The sequence below is a fragment of the Lemur catta genome, chromosome 1 (assembly GCF_020740605.2).
Source record: "Lemur catta isolate mLemCat1 chromosome 1, mLemCat1.pri, whole genome shotgun sequence".
NCBI lineage: Eukaryota > Metazoa > Chordata > Mammalia > Primates > Lemuridae > Lemur > Lemur catta.
This window is the reverse complement of record NC_059128.1, coordinates 160,199,288-160,222,225: the sequence shown is the minus strand read 5'-3', so window position 1 is coordinate 160,222,225 and position 22,938 is coordinate 160,199,288. Positions and strand designations below refer to the sequence as shown.

The 22,938-nt window shown below is 36.6% G+C and overlaps 1 protein-coding gene across 1 annotated transcript in view; it reads left to right on the top strand.

The window, feature by feature from the left end:
* KCNH8 (potassium voltage-gated channel subfamily H member 8) overlaps positions 1-19,751 on the top strand; it is a 347,364-nt gene extending 327,613 nt beyond the window's left edge. The window contains exon 16 of the mRNA XM_045555829.1: positions 17,477-19,751. Within this exon, the coding sequence (XP_045411785.1) occupies positions 17,477-18,181 (705 nt within the window). The 3' untranslated portion in view covers positions 18,182-19,751. The remainder of the gene's footprint in view (positions 1-17,476) is intronic.
* Positions 19,752-22,938: the final 3,187 nt, after the last annotated feature.

Below are 22,938 nucleotides of genomic sequence, written 5' to 3'. Positions count from 1 at the left end.
AGTTCTTTGACATGCATTGTTAGGTTGTTTATTTGAAGCTTTTCTACTTTTCTGATGTAGGCACTTATTGCTATAAACTTTCATCTTATTATCACTTTTGCCATATCTCATAGGTTTTAATATGTTGTGTTTTCATTTTCATTTGCTTCTGGAAATTTTTAAATTTCCTTCTTAATCTCCTCATTGATCCACTGGTCATTGAGGAGCACATTGTTTAATTTCCTTGTGTTTGTATATTTTCCAATTTTCCTCTTGTTATTGATTTCTATTTTTATTTCATTGCAGTCAGAGAAAATACTTGAAATGATTTTAATTTTTTGGAATTTTTGAATGTTTTATTTATGGCTTAATGTGTGGTTTATCCTTGAGAATGATTCATGGGCTGAAGAAAACAATGTGTATTCTGCAGCTGTTGAAAAACTTTCTGTAAATACCTATTAAGTCTATTTGGTCTGTAGGATAGATTAAGTCCAAGGTTTCTTTGTTGTTTTTATATCTGGATGATCTGTCCAATGCTGAAAGCAGAGTCTTGATGTTTCCAGTGATTATTGTATTGGAATTTATCTCTCTCTTTAACTCTGATAAAATTTGCTTTATATATCTGGGTGCTCCAGTGTTGGGTGCATATATATTTAGAATTATTATATCCTCTTGCTGAATTGATCCCTTTGTCATTATATAATTACCTTCTTTGTCTCTTTTTACACTTTTTGTATTGAAGTCTATTTTATCTATAAAAGAATAGCTATTTTATCTATGGAAGAATAGCTACTCCTGCTCTTTTTTGATTTCCATTTGCATGGAATAGCTTTTTCTATCACTTTATTTTCGGTCTCTGTATGTCTTTATAGGTGAGGTGGGTTTCTTGCAGACAACATACAGTTGAATATTGTTTTTCTTAAACCATTCAGCCACTCTATGTCTTTTGATTGAAGAGTTTAGTCCATTCACATTCAGTGTTAGTATTGATAGGTAAGGACTTACTATTGCCATGTTGTTATTTGATTTCTGGTTGCTTCATGGTCTTCTCTTTCTTTCTTCCTTCTTTCCTGTCTTCCCTTGTTAAAAGCGATTTTATCTGTTACTGTGTTTTAATTCCTTGCTTTTTATTTTTTGTGTATGTGTTGTAGGTTTTTATTTGAGGTTATCATGAGCCTTGCAAAAAAATTTATATCCAATTAAACATATGACAACTTTGCTTACAAACAAATAAACAAGCGAAGAGAAATCTAACAGAAATTCTACCCTTTAATTCCATCCCCCTGCTTTTGAACTTTTTGTTGTTTCCATCCATATCTTTTTATACTATGTATCTCTCAAAATGTCATTGTACTTATTTTTGATGGGTTTGTCTTTTAGTCTTCCTAATCAAGATATAAGAGCTTTACATAGCACAATTACAGCAATAGGAGATTCTGTATTTGTGTACTTACTATTACCAGTGAGTTGTATACCTTTAGATGATTTCTTATTGTTGATTAATGTCCTTTTCTTTCAGATTGAGGAACTTCTTTTTGCATTTCTTATAGAACAGGTATGGTGTTGATGAAATCCTTTAGCTTTTGTATGTCTGGAAAAGTCTTTATTTCTCCTTCATGTTTGAAGGATATTTTTGCAGGATATAATATTCTAGGGTTAAGGTTCTTTTTCTTCAGCACTTTGAATATGTTATGCCCCTCTCTCCTGGCTTATAAGGTTTCCACTTAGAAGTCTGCTGCCAGACGTATTGGAGCTCGTTTATATTTTTTTCTTTTTTCTGGGTTCCCTTAGGACCTTTTCTTTATCTGTGACCTTGATTATTTAATAAGATGTTGTTTAATGTCTACCTATTTGTGATGTTTTTAAATTTCTTTGTTATTAATTTTCAATTTTACTACATTGTGATTAGAGAACACACTTTGTATGATTTTAATCTTTTAAATTTATTGAGATTTATTTAATGATGTGGCATATGGTCTAATATGGAGAATTTTCGATGTGCGTTTAAGAATGTGCATTCTGACAAAAAGAAGAAAAGAAAAGAAAAAGAAAAGATAACCCTGAAGGGAACTGTTAATGCAGGAAACAACAAGAGGAAAAAACAAACAAACAAGCAAAATTAAACTTCTTGTACAGGTACTTAGGTTATTAACCCTCCCACTGGGCAAAAAAAAAAAGAAAGAAAGAAAGAAAGAATGCGTATTCTGCTGTTGTTGGGTAAGTGTTGTATAGATAGCTGTTAGGTTAATGCTTACAGGTCCGTAATGCTCAAGTTTTCTATTTCCTTATTGATCTGCTTGGTTGTCTGTTATTGAAAGTGAGATACTGCAATTTTCAAATGTTATCGCTAATTGTCTATTTCTCTCTTCAGTTCTGATATTTTTTATTTCATGTATTTAGGGCTCTTTTGTTAGGTACATATATGCATATAAGTTTTATAACTTTCTATAGAGTGGACCATCTTCTGATTACAAAATGTTTCCCTTTATCTCTAGTAACATTTTTTGTATTAAAGCCTATTTTTCTTACATTAGTATTGCCATTCCAGACTTCTTACGGTTGCTGTTTGCATATCATCTTTATTCATCCTTTTACTTTTGACGTATTTGTGTCTTTTATTCTAATATGTGTTTCCTGTTGACAGTATAGTTGGATCTTAAATTATTTTATTCAGAAGAAAATTTTGCATTTGATTAAATGCTTCATCCATTTGTATTTCATATTATTAATGATATAGACTTATGTCTTCTATTTCACTTTTTATTTTCTATTTTTCTCATTGCTGTTTATTTTCATTTACCAATTGTGAGATTCTGGTATTATCAAATATTCTCTTTTGGGATATGTTCATCAGATGTTCTTCCATTTACATTGTATAATTCCAAAAACATACATAATGCTTGAACATTTATTTATTCATTTCTTTGGGATAGAGTGTCACTCTGGCACCTAAGCTAGACTACAATGGCATGATTGTAATTCACTGAAGCCTTGAACTCCTGGGATCATGTGATCCTGCCTCCTCAGCCACCCAAGGAGCTAGGACTACAAACATGTGCTACCATGCCTGGCTAAGATTTTATTTTTTGTAGAGATGGGGTCTCAGTATGTTGCTCAGATTGGTCTTGAATTCCTGGGCTTACGTGATCCTACTGCCTCGGCCTCCCAAAATTCTGAGATAATAGGTATAAGCTATCATGCCTGGCCTATATTTTATTTTCTTTTCCAAGATATTTAAAATAAAAACTAAAGGAATAAGTCCTTTGTGATGATATACTGCTGGTATTTTTGGTTTAAAACTAATTCATATTATTAGAGATGCACGTTGGTCATTACCATACTAAAGCTCCACAAATTCTTATAGTAAATGACTAAGTTAACTTATTGTTAGCCTGAAATGACCAAATGCATGTGCTTATGGATCATTTTACTGACAAAATAACTACCAGTGTTTTGTTTCCTTCTATCCTGTCTTGGAACAATACAGGAAGCACTGGGCTAAGGAAGTAACCTCTTTCAGATATTACCTAAAATTCTGTCTTTATTCTTTGGTTTATACTGTTCTGAGTCCCTGCTTGGTTTTGCGCCATTATATATATTAGGATTTATTCACTTTCTCATTTCAGGTCCCATTTTGACATTGCCAGAACATCCTTGGTTTTTGCTTTTGGAACTGCTTAAAGTTCACTTCAAATATAGTCTTTACCAATTGATTTCTGTAGAGGTTTGTGCCATTCATGTTTTCCAAAACATAAACACACTTGCTTTTATTTTTAGCCATTATATTAGTCAGGGTTCTTCCCAAGAAACAGGACCAATAGAAGATGGATAGACAGATGATAGATGATAAGCAGATAGATATAAATATATAGATATAGATGTTGATATTGAGAGAGAGAATAGTGAGTTGGTTCACATGATTATGGAGGCTGAGGAGTCCCAAGATCTGCAGTTGGCAAGCTGGGGAACATGGAGAGGTCATGGTGTAGTTCTAGTCTGAGCTGAAAGGCCTGAGAACCAGAAGAGCCAATGGTATAAGTTCCAGGCCAAAAGCCAGCGGGCCTGAGATCCAAAAAGAGAAGATTTTTCAGTTCAAGTCCAAAGCCAGAAACAACCAATGTCTCCGCTCAAACAGGCAGGATGTGTTCCCTCTTATCTAGCCTTTTTGTTCTGTTTCGGTCTTCAACTGATTGGATGAGGCCCACTCACATTACAGAGGGCAATCTCCTCTACTCAGTCTACTGATTCAAATGCTAACGTCATCCAGAAGCACACTCACAGGCACACCCAGAATAATGTTTGACCAAATGTCTGGGCACCCCATGTCCTAATCAATTTGACACACAAAATTAGCCATCACATCCACTGAATGTCTTCTGTTTGTCAGTCTAGAGGCCTTCTTTACAGTTTAAGTCATTGGCCCATTTGAGTGTCTAAATTGCTTTGGTGGAAATAATTCTTGTTTTCTAAGGAACGTAATAATCTTTTTTAGACCCTGATTGGGTCTAAAATTTTAAAAGAAATTCCCCATGGCAAAATTTCATGGTTCTTTTTGTGAGATAAAACTAAACGTTTTCTCAAACTCCAGAATTCAGAATGGTATTTCTGTTTTACCCTTTTCAACTCAATATATTGTAAACTGCATATATGTGTGATGAGAACCAATATTTGAGAGAGCTAAATTCTATTCTTGATCTACACTACTTTGCTGGGAATCTCAGTGAGATAGAGATCTTTGTTTTATATTACACAATAGAACATTGTTAACTTTAAGAGATGAAAAGCTCATTCTTACCAACTTCATCTGTAGCATTTTAGAGACCAAGCTCTTGTTGCTGTTGAGTCCAACAGAAGAGCCTCTTCTTTTCAGAGATGACTGTGTTTGCATTACATCTCATAACTGGATTGTAGGTCATGTCCTTTAATAATAGCTATTCCAGTCGTCCTTATATTCACTATTTTCCTAAGGCTTTAGAGAGGATTATTTTATATAGTCACTAAGACCCAAAAGTTAAATTTCAAATTTTGTTTTGTAACATCAACATTTTTTAATTTTCTTTCCTCATGTTTAGCCTCCTCAAAAAGTCTAGTTACTGTTTCTAAAATATTGAAGAGTCCCACCATTCTCAGATAAGCACTCTTATAAGATAATTTATATTGAGGTAACAGATGCCAAATCTCATTGATTAAAATTTATTTCTTGTTCAAGCAAAATGCCTAACACAGGTCAGCAGAAGTAGCTCCGCCATCTGGAATGTCACTGATTGGCTGTTTTCCATTTGACGAGTGAAGCATAGACAATCGTTTGGCTTGAAAGATATATACATCATTTCTGTTCATATTTTATTAATCAGAGCTAATTCCATGGGCACAATTAATTTCCAATGGCAAGAATGTTTAATCTTCTGTGTACCCCCAAAGAAATGAAAAACCGGATACTGGCAAACATTAGTAACATCTACCATAGCACCCAAAAGTTAATAGAGAAATTTTGTTTCCTGTTTAATTTTGCTCAAAGTTCAATGTCAAAATATCCCCAATTAGAGTTATCATATAATATCCAAGTAAACAAATACAAATTATAAAAAGCCTTTCACTGAGAAACAGAGACAGAATCTCATGTGGACTGGGTTATACTTGAGAAAGTAGATCAGTGAAGACTCCTTGAGTCAAAGAGATGAAATAATAAGAGAGGTTGTTCTTTAAGAGTTGATTAAATACTTTTCTAAATGCCTATGAAAAATTATATTCTATCAATAATTCAATAAGGAAACCTACATGAGTAATATTTTATGGTAAAGTTCATTCCTAGTTCTCCGAATTAGTGTTACCATTATGTCTTTTTGTCGACAAGTTGGTCAACTGAAACTCACTAACAGAATTGCCTTCCCAAGATTTGTCTATACAGGCTTTTTTCTTCCTCATTCTGATCATATATATTTCTTTATTATCAATCCTCAAAAGCAAAATATGAACAAAGGATATACATTCATTTTTTGACATAGAAAAACCAAATCTATTAAACTGCTGGCAAAACAATTTTTTAAATTTTTGCATATGTGTTATTGATGTTAATGCTACATTTTGTGGACACAGGTTTTTAAATTGGAATACATCCAACTAATTTATGCTTTGTAGGACTCTTTTTAGTTATTTTCCAGTTGTCAAGCCTGTATGAACAGGCAATTTTGTGGCTTTCATGAGTATTTTACTGATATTTAAAAAATCTTAAGTAATAGTGTGGATCTGGATTTATCAAAAGAAAAGAAAGATATATGCCACTCAGAAGGGTTTCTCCTCTGAGATGTGGATTTAAAATGCCTGTAACTTTTAGAGATTGGGTACTTTTGTCCTCTTTGCCTGTGATTACTTATATACAGGCCCCTTCTTATCTTTAAATAAAGGGACTAAAAGGGCCCAAATAGAAACCAATGCCACATTTCAAATGGGACATTTGAGTTAAGTTGAATTAAAAGACTATTTACAAAGGAGTAAGTAGGGTGTAGACAAACCACAAGGGGTAGGACTAACCCCTCTCCAAAACAATAACAGTTCAGTACAATTCCTAAGACAGAAAGAGCCAGAGCAAACAGTGGTTACAGAAAACTTTAGTCAGAGAAAGCTGGGTGGAGAAGGCCGCTTGAAAAGAGCTGTGATCTCTTGTTGACATCATCTGTGACCTTCCATCCCCTTCAGCCCAGAAGGGAAGCATCCAGAGAAACACATACTCCAATTTCCCTCTTCTATCTCCTTCTGATCTGCTGGTGTTTACAGCCCTATTAGATCTCTATGGTACCACATAGTTTATTTATTTACATTGTTCATTGTCTTTATCCCCCCATTAGAATGCCAGTTCTATGAGGATAAGAATCTTTATCTGCACTGTTCTCTGCTATATGGTGAGCATGTATGTAGTACACACATTTATGGTAGATGAATGAATAAAAGATGATTAGAATTTTATCCATTTTAACCATCAGACATTAGGACATTGAATAGAAGAGAAAAATGGAATCTCAATTTTGAGTTTGAAGAGACATTCAAAATTTTGACATGTAAGACGCTCATCTTACAGATAAGTAAACTGAGGCACAGAGAGTATCACATATGTAACAAGTTACATGAAAAGCAATAGAAATAAGAATTGACCCCAGTCCAATAGATTTTCTTTTTACTGAGTAAGCTTTCAGAGCAGACCATCATTGGTCTGGATTGAAAAGATTTTTTCTGAAATATTAGAAGCCCACATAAAGGCTTGAGTCTTTGGTTTTCTTAAATTAGCCATAAACATACTTCAATTTGAAGCTTGATTTAACTATTGACATATAATTTAGGATAGGATAAGACTTAGGAAAAGAAAATCTAAACTAAGGATTTTATAGCCAGCAAAATTGACCATCAAGTATCAAACTGTTATCAACATGCAAGAACTTAGGGTATATTGTTCCCGTAAACATTTTCTGTAGAATATACTAGAGAACAAGATTTTTAAAACCAAAATGACTTGAAAGACATCATCATAAGGACAGATTTATCATCGTTAAATATGTACTTATTTATGGGACCAAGTTTAAATGAGGGTTAAAGGAAAGAGAATATAAGTTGGCAGGGGCCATGTGCTCTGACAATGCAGATATAACAGAACCATAAGAAAAGCAGAGTTGGGGGAGAATGAGAATAGAATACCCCACATTAACTGTGTTCAATAATCATAGTATGTATTAGCAGTCCTGGTATTGATATACTAATACTCTTGTATGTGTAACGGGGCATAAAGCAAATGAATAATTATGGGATATCCTAATTCTATCATCATCTGTACCTTAATAACCAGAATTCACAGTGTGGAAGAAAGGAGATACAAATATAATATGGAAAGGGTTATGAACCAAGACAGTATTATTATATATACATATCTACATCTCCAAGTTCTTTCAGCAGAAAGAGATAAAAACAATGACCAATTCAATAGCAGTGAATATCTCTAGTGTTTAGATTATGGTCTTAAAATACAACTTCTTACTAAAAGAAACCAGAGTGTCTTGGATAAATGGCTGCTTCTACTTCTGGGGAATGAAATATACATGATGAGTCTGGAACATCTTAGTATACCAGACAAAAAAAAGGTTATCAAACAATACTAGGGTGATGTCAGAAGAACTTAGGAGCTAATATGAAGCATCTCTCACTGGCCAAAGAAGGGATAATTTGGGATTCAGTAAGGATAAGTATGATGGATTAAAACACATAAAATATGGCTAAATTCATGAGTTTGTCATTTAAAAAAAAACTAATTGGCCAACTGCAGAGGATAATAAGGTAATAATTTATTTTATTTAAAATTGATTTTTATGAAAGGTAAAACCAAGGCTTTTTTCTCTTTTCTATATTAACTGGGGAAACCAAATAACCTATGAGAGAAGCATCTTTCTATAAAATTATTTCAACTAAATAACTTATGGAATTATATAGAACTAGAATTAGAACATCACCACTTAGCAACCTGTAAAGAATTAATGGTTCAAAGAAATGCACATCACTAGCTGCTAATATCACAGCAAGAAAGACAACCAAAAACTATGTACTTCCTAAAAGAACTCAACTCCACCTATAGACTTGCCAAAAAAATTGAAAAAAAGCAAGTTAGACTAAACTTTACATTCTTGCTGAAAGATCAGTGCACGAGAAGTTAACCAAGGGACGAGTTCCATAAGAATCAGGAATAAGATCATATGGTGTTTGTCAAACTTATAAAAGCAGAGATTAGAATGGTGATTACCAGGGCCTGGGTTACCAGGGATTGGGAAGATGATGGTCAAAGACAAAATTTCAGTTAGATGAGTGGAATAAATTCAAGAGATCTATTGTACAACATGGTGACTATCGTTAATAACAACATATTATATACGTGAAAATTGCTAAGAGAATAGATCTTAGATGTTCCCATCACACAAAAAATGGTAAGTATGTAAAGTAATAGATATATTTATAAGCTTGATTTAGTCATTCCACAATATATTCATATACCAAAACATCAAGTTATGCATCATAAATATATATGATTTTTGTCAATTTTCAAATATAAAAATAAAAAAAGAAATTTCAAAAAAAGAAAAAGAATGGGGACTATTGATCTCACCCCATAGAGCAGGGACCAGCAGCATTGGCACCAACTGGGAGCTTATTAGAAATGCCCAGGCCCCACCTAAGACCCACTGAATCTGAATATAGTCTTAGTTAAGATCCCCAGATGATTCTTATATACATTAAAGTTTGACAAGCACTATTCTATACAACCTGTATTCTGAGAAGAGACAGATTTTTGTCTGGTGTTCACTGATAGCAATGAAGATCCCTTAGCCAGATAGCAATTTGGATATTAATCAAACTTTGTCACAGGAACCAGGAAAACAGATGACAAAAGCAGTGAAAGGGTTGATAAATAATGGATTACCATGGTGCAGCTGAAGTAATAAAGTTACGTCCAGAGCCCTGAGCTTGCAAGAAATTCAATGAAGCCATTGAATCACTTTCAAGGCTGTAATTTTGTATTGGTAACATTAGATTTGTAATTCTTCATCAGCTGCACCTGCAAAAGTAAAACCCTGGGTACTATTCTTTTGATTTTCATTTATAGATTTTCATTATTCACATAATTTTTTTTTTTACTAGGGATTGTCTACACCTAACCTTCCAGTACTGCTGGACAGTGTTAACCTCCAACAAGCCACGTCACCTCCCAACATTGTAGTCTCCCCATCTGTACACAGAGATTTACAACTTCCATTAGTAATGGGATTGAGATTCTCATTTGGACGAAATATATACAAGTGCCAAGTATGATGATTATTTTAGCTGTCAGATAAAAAACACTGTCACTTGTTTTTGAATGCTTTGTAAAGCAAAAGACAAAGATGAAATTGTGCCCATCGTCTTTTTTGTTTTGCCTGCTTCTGGAGTTAGTTTGAATGTGTCTAAATCCTATGATAAATATGCAACATAACAAAGGATTAAATGAAAAACCATTTAATTACCTGAATCATAGTTTGTAAAATGTATATGTATTTGTGGCAGGGGGAGAGGATTGGTGTAATTAGTAATCCTGAATTTAGAAAAATTGTGTCTAGCTGGAAAATGTGTACATGTTTGGCAAAAATTGAGTGACAGGTCAAGAACTCTTCAAGCTAAGAAGATTATGTCAACAGATGCATTCCCCATCTGCTCACTGAATGCACAAATATGGAAATCACATTTTTTCTCTGCCCATCAACTAAAGTTCCAGTTAAACTCAGAGCCCATGAATTATATCATTCCAATGGCCAAGACTGAGAAATACAAAACATATATAAAATGAAGGGAAGCCATTTTATGTGATTTTATGTGAAATGAAAGGTACTGTCAAAGACACCTTTTTTTCCTGCTCTGCGTTAGAAGCTCATATTTCTGTTTCCAAAAGGCACAATTAAAGACACACCAGAACAGCAAATCTGTGTTTACACCAAAATGCACAAATCCAACTGTAAAAGCTGACAGTGCATGGTGTTATTGGGACAATAGGTCAATAGCACCACAGAAGGATTCTTTAAACCACATAATAACACAGTTTTGAAATGTCCCATTTTGAAGTCATGGGGACTTCCAGAGAGAGACGCAGAGATCATATGAAACATTCTTAACCACTGGAAGTATACTGGCATTTGCTTCTGTATCTTTCAGTGGTATTTAGGGGAGATTGGTGAAAGCGAGTTATTTAAGTTCACCTGAAAAATAACAGAAACTCACAGTACAAAATTCACCATGCAATTTACTATTCATTAAATTATTCACGTATCAACAAAGATTTATGAGGTACCTACTTTGTGGTAGGATTTGTGCAGGAGCTTGAGCTACTGTAAAGAACAAGAAAACCCGATTGTACCTGCCCACCTTGCCCCGCCTCCTCCACATTGGTCCTTATTCACTTCTGATCAACACCAGGCCACACATCCTTTTATTTTGGCTCACATATTCTTTATGGAGAATTCTCAATCCATCTGATTGCAATTATGCAAGTCTTGGACTAGAAATACAGGATCATAATGAACATTTTTCAATGGCTTCAGTTATTGCTGTTACTATTTGCTACCGCAAAGATCCATGCAAGGTAACTCTAAAAATTGTAGATGTTTTCTTCTGATATTAATTATGTAAAAGTGTTAATAGGAATGGCTTATCTCTCCATGCTGAGACAGAGGAAGACTTATACAGATAACTGTGATTTTTATTTTCTTTAGGCAAAATAGTTCCCGACTTAGTATTCCCTAACTTGCAGAAGTTCTCAACCAAGCTCAGTGCCTGTATTGCATTATCAAATCCAGCCACCTGGGATTCTGACATAATACAATTTATATTGGGACTAAAGTTTTACACCCATTATATTAATATTATTCAATTCTTACAACAAAGCTCTTGTGGAAATATGATGCAAAAGAGGGTGAGAAGTAACATTATGTCAGTGGAGCTAATTAAACATGAGAAGAGTAAACCAGATACTCAGGAATTGTAGGAGCAGCAATGACTATTTCTAAGCCAACAGAACTTCTTTCTTTTTTTTAATTTTATTTTTTTATTTCAGAGTATTATAGAGATACAAATGCTTTGGTTACATTAATTACCTTTGCACCGCCCAACAAGCATTCCCATCCACCAGACAGCATCCGTTAGGTGTGAATTTACCCATCCCCTTCTCCCCTCTCCCACCTGCCCGACACCCTGTGAATGTTACTTCCCATATGTGCAACAGAATTTCTGAGGAAACCTGGATGTAACAGAAATAGAAAAGTTGTGGTAGTTAGTGATTCCCTTCTTAGAGATATGGAAAGATCAGTGTGTGAATTATCATGGCTAGTTGGCAAGTCTGTTGTTACATGGATTTTCTGTTCATGACAGGAGGTGTTACTCAACAAAAGCAAACGCATTGCCTGCAAACCTGCTAAGCACCTATGATTTGTGTGGTTAATGCATGATGCTGGGAGGACAGAGAAGGAAAGAATCTTTAGGTGCTTCAAAGTTTTGGATAGAAAACTGAACCACTTGGAAACACAGATGGTGTTTTCATCACTTCTTTTTTCTAACAGTTGGGATTTTGGAAAGGATAGAAAAATCTTGGATGTGAACAATTGGCTATGCAGATGGTGATGGTAAACTGGTTTGGCCAACAGTTTTAAATTCCAGACTGGTGGATTTTTATCCATAGAAGAATAAAGGGGAGGAGGAAGAAAAAGAAAAAAAAAGAGGAAGAGGAGAAAATGGATAAAGAAAATATAACTTAATAAGAAAAGAATGTATATTAAATGATATTTTCTTTATCTACTATCTTTTTAAGTAGAAGGAATCAGAAGCCCACATTAAAAGTAGCCATCCAGAGTAGCAACCAGAGATGGAAAACGTTGGCCAAATTTCAGTTGATGAACAACTCTGAATAATTTAATTGAATTTGTCGCTTAGCATTCACAATGTAGTTATGAGATCTGGGGATCAGTAAATGGGGGAAATTTCCTGGAGAATTAAAACCACCCATGAAAATCAAGTTTATATTGGGACAAATGGCAAAGCAGTGAGATAAGTGAAGTCGAGAAGAAGTCTTGGCCAACAGAGACATATTTCTACAATTAGGAAGGAACACAATAAGAGAAAAGGGACTCTTAATGGTGGCAATGGCACCTGTTCTTAAAACTAGATGATAAGGCCGGGCACGGTGGCTCACGCCTGTAATCCTAGCCCTCTGGGAGGCCGAGGCGGGTGGATTGCTCGAGGTCAGGAGTTCGAGACCAGCCTGAGCAAGAGCGAGACCCCGTCTGTACTAAAAATAGAAATAAATTATCTGGACAACTAAAAATATATAGAGAAAAAAAAATTAGCCGGGCATGGTGGTGCATGCCTGTAGTCCCAGCTACTCGGGAGGCTGAGGCAGAAGGATCGCTTAAGCCCAGGAGTTTGAGGTTGCTGTGAGCTAGGCTGACGCCAGGGCACTCACTCTAGCCTGGGCAACAAAGTGAGACTCTGTCTCAAAAAAAAAAAAAAAAAACTAGGTGATAAGACTTTGGTTTGGGAAATTTATATATAAAAAATTTAATAGTCATATAATACCTACTTTTAGCATATGTACTTGGAATGAAGAAGGCTGGTTACAGATTTTTCAATATAATTTGTAGCAGGCAGCTTTCCCCAGAATATTTATGGTAAAATCATGAAATAAAATAAATATCAGAAATGAAGGCAATAGCAGAACCCAAATTCCTTCAAAATGGCAGGCATGGTATTCATTTTTGCATTCAAGTTACTGAGTTTATGTTGTATTCTAGGCATTGCCCTAAATCCAGGAGATACTGAGATAAATATTAATAACAGTATACCCTCAAGAAACTCATAGCCTACTTGGAGACAGACAGTCCTGTATAATGCAAGATGATCAGAGCTAAAAATGCTAGGCAAGTATTGAGAAGAAGTCGAGAAAAAGCTCTATATAGAAAATTAAATATCAGAAGAAGTTTGAAGGGAGAGAAGAAACTTGCCGTGCAGAAAGGGGCAGAGGAGAAGTCCCCCGTCAGAGCGAACAGCAAACACCAGGGCAGTGAGGTGTGAATCTCACTGTATTCACTCTGATGGTGTGCAAGGGAGAAAATGCAAGACATGGGGCCATTAAAAAATAAGGCAGGGCTCGTGAAGGGCTTTGTGATACATGCTCAAAAAAAAGGTTCTATTCTCTGATATGAGTGACAGAAAACATTAGATATTTTAGGCTGTTGAGATAAGTGGGAAAACTGGTTCATTTGGTCAGCATGCTTCTGTTTGTTTTTATTGACCTATATCTCTTTGCAGTACTCTGGTTTTAAGTTGTATTTTGAAGATACATCTCCTTAAGTGGACAGAGCCTTGTTCACACAGTGGCACCAACAGCCTTTTTTCTTAGCAAATGCGTATCTTCTTGCCAATCTGAGAAGAAGCACCTGAACCACTACCCTCATAAAGTAGAGACACTGCATTCTTTGCTTTCAACATTTAATGGAGACTGAGATTGTTCCTGTTTTAGAATGAATTTTGATAGCAAACCCAGCAAGAAGCAGTAAACAAAAGTGCAGTAAAACTTTACAGCACTTTGTGGCAGCATGTTGTCACCTTCAGTGTCACCACAGTCTCCACCTCCAGGAAATGCCATCTCTCCCTGTGACAGCTGGCTTTGTCCTGGTAAAAGAGAGATCTCTTACCTAACAGGAATCAATTCCCTCATGTAACTTTAATAAGATGCAGGGGTGTGTCCCCAGAGACACTGTGACAGAAATCCTCCCCAACATGTATTGATGATAACCCATTAGAGCTAAAGAAAGCTCCTTTTCTCGAGTTCTTTGCTCCTTTCAGTTCAAGCAAGGATAGTAATTTGTTTTCTGACAATGTTAATGCTTGTTTATGTTCCTGGAGCCAGTTAAGACTGTGGATTCCCCTTCAAAGTTCATGGCCTCAAAGTTGAGGCAAATGCACGGTAAAAAGTTCGCTATCAAGAGAAATAAGTCAGGCATGGAAAGACAAATATCGCATGCTGTCACCCTTATCTGGGAGCTAAAAAAGTGGCTCTCATGGAGGTAGAGAGTAGAATGATGGTTATCAGAGGCTGGGAAGGGGGAGGTGGGGATAAAGACAGTTTGGTTAGTGGGTACAGAAATACAATTAGATAGAAGGAATAAGTGCTATTGTTTAATAGCACAGTAGGGTGACTATAATTAAGAATAATTTATATTTCAAAATAGATAGAACATTTGGAATGTTTCCAACACAAAGAAATGATGCATGTTTGAGATGATGAATATAACTGTCCTTATTTGATTATTATACATTGTATACATTGAAATATCCTATGTACCCCATAAATATGTGCAGTTATTACATATCTGTTAAAAAAAAACAATGTAACTATAGAAAAGTATTTCAACCATGGGAAAATAACTTTATTATGAAAGCTAGAAAAATAGTTCATCAGAAATATGTCTGTTAACATATTGTTTGGTTCCAGTTTTTACCCTTAGGCAAACCCTTTTTTTTTCTTTTATTTTGCATTTATATAATTTTCTGTGAAAAGATTTTACTGTGTTTAATCAGTCTCTTATTTTTTTAATGATGACATTATTTACTTATTTAATGTTGAATTAACATTTCAGACAGTTTTAGCCATGAAGCTACCTTTTTGTTTGAGTCATTGTGCTCTTTACAAATTCTGAATACATTAGCACAAATCTCAACTCTCTCTGAAGCACTCTTTTTGCATGTGATAATATACTATAGTAGAATGAGTAGCAAATTTAGAAGCCATGAATTCTAGTTCAAAGGCTGTCATTCATGAAATAAGTGACCTTAAAACTGTCATTCTACCTCTGAGTCTTAGTGTCCCCATTTTATAGGTTGGGAAGTAGTAATATATGCCTGCCTATCTCAGCACTATTTGTAGATTCAATAGGGAAAATGTACCTGAAGGCATGTTTTACTACTCAAACATTTATTGAATACCATGATTATTGATATGCCTAATACTCAAAATTGTTCTTCAAAAACTGTGCCTTTATTCAATCCTCAATAAATGGCCAACTGAAAGCATTTGTATTGGGAACTGAGCTAATGTAGCCCTGCTGAGTTTGATACAAGAATTAAGCTTAGACAATAGGAATGGATAGTTAATGTGTCCCTCCAACTGTCTCATTTAGTGGCTGCCTTCTCTTCTGAAATGTTGATAGAAGAGCTAATCAGTTCAAGATGGGACCCTTGTGAATGCAGGCAGTGCAAAGATGTGTGATACCGATTTAAGTATGATCCATGTGTTTTAGAATTGAGGCTTAGCAGGTGATGAAATTGACAATCTGTAGTGAAAATTTCAAAGTACATTGAATTTTTCTCAAATTCATTGTTTCACTTCTTAAAATGTGAGGCCAAGAGGTATCTTGCCTTCAGAAGTTTAGATCTTCTGCAAGCCTGGACAAGTTTTCATTTGAATCCCTTGAGTTCCATGCTGCCAGCAGGGCAGAAAGAGTTTTGGCCTGGCAATTTCAGGGCAGGTGTTACCAGCTGGTTGCCTGAACCATGGGAAAACCTCCTTCTGGCCTTTTTAAATGCCTGACTTTGAGCAGTGCTACCTCCTGTTGGGCCTGCCAGGGAAAATTAGTTTCAGAATGCACTCACAGGAAGTAGACTGAATTGAGTTGCTGGATGAATTAGGAATGTGTACTAAAATGTTGAAGAAAGTCTGCCCAAAACAGCAATCTTGAATGAATCCAGTTCATTGAAGTTGAATTGCCCCTTTTTTTTCTCTGATTGTATTTAGCCAATGGTTTCAGCAGCTTCTATTAGAGTTTTGCGGTTCATGATAGTAAAATGAAGTCAAGGAAAATAAGATACAAAGTGTTATAGCAATGAAGGCAAAATATTACAACATTATGTTAGTGTTATGACTTTAACCAAAGACTAGAAAATATATGTGGGTCCTGCTTTCTGAAATACAAGTTTTCCTCAATTTGAGGAATACAAATACTTAAGAAAAGACAGATTTAAGTCTAATTCAATCTTCTGGTGTTCTCCATGATTAAAATATTAATGTGTTTATTAGGAAAATAAATTATCTGATGAATTTTATTATTCATATTAAGTGTAAAGTGAAGACTCTTCAGTGGTTCTTAAGGTATGGGGGCCATGTCTCCTGATGAAAGCTAAATATGTCACCTAGAAAACTGAAAAAGCACATCCAGCACAATCTGGCTTATAATTCCATGAGTTTGGGTATTCATTGATGGATACCAGAAACTCTCAGGTGCCTCACTGTGCTTATCTGTACTTATCCACCTCGTAGGTCTTTTTATTTGTTTCCAACTCTCAATCCGTAGCTTTCCTTTTTCTGTGAACTCCCTCCCTAGCAAATGTGGTATGAGCTCTTGCTTCATTCTCACCATCACTGAAGGCCACTTTATCTCTGGCCCGTGATAAGCACAGACCTCAACCAGAAATGGCAAGAGTGAGAGCTGCTATTCCCCAGGTGTCTACCGTGGGCAGGCGGTAGTGCTGAATCTGCTGAACGCGTAACATATAATTAATTATCTGCTACCCTGCACTGACTTGAAGTATCTGATGATTTTTGTGTACCACTGTGCATCCCATTAGCTCAGAGGAGGCAAAAGCTAGCATCAGCATTTAAGAGATGAAGAATCCACATCTCCAATTCTGTTTAAGAATCCCCGAATCATTGATTAAGAATCTAAGACTACTTATGTTTCACTAGGTTCCTTCAAAATGCGGATGGCTTTAGATCAGGATGTCTATACATCCAGATGCCCAGCCTACCCATTTCACCCCTGGGGCTTGGTTGGAGCAGCCTTTCGGGCTTTCTTACTAAGAAATCTCACTTCCCTGCTTCACTTCTCTGAAGTCTAGGCACTATCACATACCTCTAACTATTGCCTTTTGCTTTACTCTATCCACACAGGTAGCAACATTGACTCAGGAAGTCTCCCAGCTAGGTAAAGACATGAAGAATGTGATGCAACTTCTGGAAAACATACTGTCACCTCAGCAGCCATCACGGTTTTGCTCTCTGCACACCACCTCTGTGTGTCCCTCCAGGGAAAGCTTACAGACCAGAACGAGCTGGAGTACACACCAACCCTGCCTACACTTGCAAACAGGTGGGGCTGCTTATACCCAAGCACAACTTTGTCGCAGTAATATCACCTCAGATATTTGGAGTGTGGATCCCTCTTCTGCGGGGAACAGCCCCCAACGAACTGGAGCTCATGAGCAAAACCTTGCAGACAGTGAACTTTATCATTCTCCAAACCTTGATTATTCACCTTCCCACTACCAGGTTGTCCAAGAAGGTCATTTGCAATTTTTACGGTGCATCTCTCCACATTCAGATACTACGCTGATGCCTCTGCAGTCCATTTCAGCAACTCTCTCGTCCTCTGTCTGCTCCTCTTCGGAAACGTCTTTGCACCTAGTTCTCCCAAGCAGGTCGGAGGAGGGCAGCTTCAGTCAGGGACCTGTTAGTTCCTGCAGTTTGGAAAACTTGCCAGGATCTTGGAACCAAGAAGGAATGGCATCAGTCTCTACAAAACCCTTGGAGAACTTTCCACTGGAAGTTGTCACAAGCACAGCAGAAGTGAAAGATAACAAAGCCATAAACGTATGATATCAGTGCACATGACGCAGCTGCCCATTTCAAACCTACTACTGCATGACAGCTTTAGTTTGCCTTTTCTGCCTCTGGCGGGCGTGAAGACTGGGCCAAGTGGGGAATCTTGCAGAAGAGAGTGTGAGGAGCCGGGGAAAGGCAGAACCACCTCCATATTGTAGCAAACAATCTCTAGACCCTAGAAGCATAATAGAAACATTTTTCTGTACAGGTATTAACTTACTGGTCTGTTTGACAGACTTGGGCAAAAGTCCAAAGACCCTGAGGGTCTGAGCAGCTAGAAGTCCCAGACAAAGAATTTGTGGATTAGTCTTGTCCTAGGTGGCTTTTGTGAAGTGCAGCAAAGGTTTTTCCTGAGTGCCTGTTTGTCATTCCTGAACAATATCCATGGTACTGTTGGCCTCGGGAGTGCACACATCCTGCTGATCTATTTTTCTTTTTGTGAAGGCAGAGGGACAATTATCACTGCATGTCATCTCCTAGACAATCAGTCAAATAGAGCTGGTGGCCAGCAGTTAGCTATTCGCACGTTATTTGCCATGTAAATGAAAACGTCTTTATTTATCAAAAAAAAACAGAGGCTATTTTTATATACTTGGTATGAAATATGTATTTAAACTATTTAAAATATTTATAATGAAATGAATGTTTTCTTTTCATTTTGGTAACAAAAAAAAGCTTGCTGTTTTAACAAAAAATGCACTACTGTTATGTATAGTAGATAAAAATTATTTATTATTAAGAGGATGTAGTTTCAAAAGGAATCCCCCTTTTCATCTGCATGCAGTTTGCAACAAATATATCCTCATGCTTCTGGATGACAAAAGAAAAGTGAGGTCATATTTTTTAATGAAATAAAAACACAGACTGAGTGTCAACCACGTGAGCTTTGGCATGGTGGGAGAGAGTGCTCCATCTAGTCTTTGCTGACTCGTATTGATGAGCTGATGTAAGGCTGCCTGCACAGTGCCAGCAGAAATGTCCCTCCTGCAGGCATCACACCTTGTTGCTCAGGAACCCAAAATTGGTCTGTGGAAAATGAGATCACTTCTACATTGAGCCACTTTGGGCTCAAAGTGAAGGACGAAGTCTTGGGTGTGTCCTTCCCCAGTGCTTTTCTTTTAGGAAAGTTGGTAGACCAGTGGAAATTCCCAAATGGAGCCAAGTCTTCTGACTTCTGACTTGTGGGAGTGCTAACAGCTTACAATGGGTCAGCACTTTACCTTTTTTTCTTTAAACCTCCCCAAAATGCTGTAAACTATGCAGAACAGTTGTTTTCATTCTTATTTGGTAAGGGGAGAAAAGCTCCAGAGAAACACAATTAGGATGTTGGCACCGTCTAGAACCCACCTCACACCAACATGCAGATTCAGGTGCTGGCTTTGGCAATGATTGAAACACCTTCACTTCAGTTTTTATTTTATGTTTAAGAACATTTAGGGCCTAGTCACCCCAGATATTCCTGGAGGACATATTGAGTTCACATTCTGGATTCCTCCAGTTTTTATTTCCCACCACAAAGAATAAACAATCTGAGACTTGTATCATTAAAAGCATCTAAACAAACCAAGGCTTCTGATATTGTATGAATCTTGCATCCTAAAACTGGCTAGAGCAGCAGAGAGAAAAGTCATTTTCTATTTAAAAAATGAACACAGTACATGTCTATAAAGCAGGTCACTCAAGACTCAATGCCTTCTACTCACTCCTCCATCTCCAAAATTCAGTCTTTCCATAAGTTCAAAGGAAAATTGAAGCAAGGGCAACATTCTAGATTCCGTTATTCATTTGTACTCCTCCTTTTGCTCATCCTGGCCTTTGTAATCATTCTAAGTGTAATCATTTTAAGAAAATCATAAGGAAGAGAAAATATATTTTATGAATTGGATCATCATAAAGGTCTTCATCCTCATTACCTTCACACTGAGTAGGCTAAGGAGAAGGAGGAAGAGAGAGAGGAGGGGTTGGTCTTACTGTCTTAGGGGTGGCAGAGGCAGGAGAAAATCCAAGACTAAGTGGGCTTGCATGGTTCAAACTCATATTTTTCAAGGGTCATATAGGTAATATATAAAGGTATTATAATTTCTTTCAAAATTAGTGAATAAAATATTTGGGTTTTTTCAAAGTAAGTGAACAAATGAAACAAATTAGCTAAGTTCTGAGGGTATGGGGACATCCCACTGAAATAACTGGAAACCTGCCCATATTTTTCTATCCAGTCACTTGCTCTGTATCTACTCCTAACAGCTGACTTCAGCAGGCATAAGAGCCGGCTCTCTAACCTGCCTGCAGCTGCAGCTGGACAAGAACCAGCAGCCACCTGGAAGAAGGGAGGCTTCCCATTGATTTCTTCCATGAGGGCCCCTGCTTCATCTGAACCAGCCCCATCTTATTCTTTATTAGCTGATTTTCTCATCATCACTCTGATAAATAGGACTCTCCAATATCCAGGCAGCACAGAATGATATTTTGTTTTACTGTGTTTATGTGTGTTATTATATTATTCTAGGAAGTGAGAATTCCACATTTTCCTAGATGTTTGATTGTCTAAACACTGTCGCTATGCAAATAGGAGAGGCCCTTGTCTTTTCATCAGGGATGCATATTTGGGTCCCTGTATTCTCCTCTCCTACACACCCTCTGCTGAAAGACCAAGCCAGGGATCCAGAGAGAACAGAAGAAGTTATATTTTTGGTCAGGATTATTTTCTTAAAACTTACATTGAGAACTAAAGTCTTCTATGCAGTTGTAATTAAGAGAACCAGACAGCTACATTATGGGAAACTTTATATTAATTCAATAAGAAATTTCTGACAATTAAACCTACTTAAAATCGAGTTTATTGTTTATTCCCAATAGGGAAAGTATCCTCTTAGAGAATGCATGACTATTTGACAGGATAGTGTTTTCCAGAAGGGCTCTGCATTGGGTATGAGGTTAGCAGAATGCCTACATCACAACCACACAGGGTACATGTTTAAAATGCAGAGAATCTGACTTCCAGGCAGCGCCTTTGGGTGGGACCTAAATCTACCATTTAGTAAAATCCCTGGGTAATTTACATACATTAATGATTGAGAAATATTGGTCTAGAATCTATAGAAGCACAAGTATGAGTACTAGCTAATTTATATATAAGTGGACCAGCATCTAAATTCTGTTAATGACAGCGCTGAGTCTGTGACTATATAATAAAGAAGTCTGGTTAACCCCTAAAATAGTAGTTCTCAAACTTTAGCTCAAATAGTGTATTTCTGGGAGATCTTATTAAAATAGAGATTTAGGGCTCTGGCCCCTAAGATATGAGCTGGGTCCCCAAGTGATCTTATTAATAATATGGATGTTCCAAGAAACAAACTCTAGAGACATTGTCCTAAGCAGTGTAGTCATCCCTTAGATAATAATTTGGTTCTCTGGGAAGATGGACCAGGTAGAATCAAACCAATTAAAACTGACAAGTTTGTGCAATACTATTTGTGGGAACACATCAGTGATTTTTTTTCATTAAAGTGATTAATCACTTTTCTCCAAGAGAGTATGAACATACATTCATTACTTCAACTAAAAATGCTTGGCTGTCTGTTACGTGCCATGCACCACCAGTACCTCTTGATTTGCTGTAAGTCCTTGTTTTCTCATTTCATTTGGATTTTCTAGGAGGAAAAAAAAAGTGAAAATGCCTTTTGAAGACTCGTAAATTGATCAGTTCCTCCCAGGTAAGGAGGAATCGTATTTGGATGTGAAGCGAGATAACTATTTGGTTAGAGGATGACGATTGCTATGGATAGCTCCTGTGTGAAATGGAAATGCCAATGTCAAGATTACGGTTTTATCCATAACAATGAAAACAGCCTGCTCCAGATAGTTCTTCCTAAAGCTACTTCTTCTCATGGAGTTTGTAGCTTATTTTCTAAGGTCATCTTTTTAAGACATTGCTTTTATGTCTTTTTTTTTTAACTCTGTAATGTTCCAAATGTAGTCTTCTCTTAGACCACCACCATCACTGAAAATAGAGCCTCGGTACATGTGAAGCTCTATTAAAGTCTCTTCCAAAAAGGCTTTCCTTTGACTACTTCTTAAAAAAAAAAAAGAAAAAGGCAAATGGTTCAAATAAGTATGTAGAGAAAGGAGCAGGAATTTTGGAAGGAGACAAAGGAATGTTTGCTTCCAACCATTTTTCCTTGCTCCGTGACCTTGCTCTGTTATTTAATGCTTCTAAGTGTTGATTTCGAAATATATCTAATTTTTAGAGTCTTTGTGAGATTTAATGAAGTACTTTGTGTGAAAGCTGTGCTGCCCGGCACATAATGAGTGCTAAGCAAATGTCAGTTCAGTTCCCTCTGCCTTCCACCTCCTCATTCCTCTCCTCTTTCCGTCCTCCCTGATTCCTCCACTTTTCCTTGTCCCAACTCTCCTCTTCCCCAGCTTCTCCCTTCCCTTCTTTTTTTCTCCAACCTCCTCTCCCCTTATCATCTTCTCTGCTCTCTCCTCTCTCCTCTGTCCTTCATCCCTCTCCCTCAGTGTCCCAGGCTATGTTTGACATCCTCTCTGCTTAGGTCACAGTCTAGCTTTCATGCTACATCCCCTGTATTCATCACAGTGTTAACAATCAAGTCAGCAGTTAGCTTTTAAAAAAAGTTGTTGAGGAGGCACCAGAGTAGAAAACTGTGCCGTCTCTGCTGCCAGCCACCTTATCTCCAAACAGTATTATGGCTTCTGATATGTTGATCTGAATTTTAGTAAGGTCTTATCTT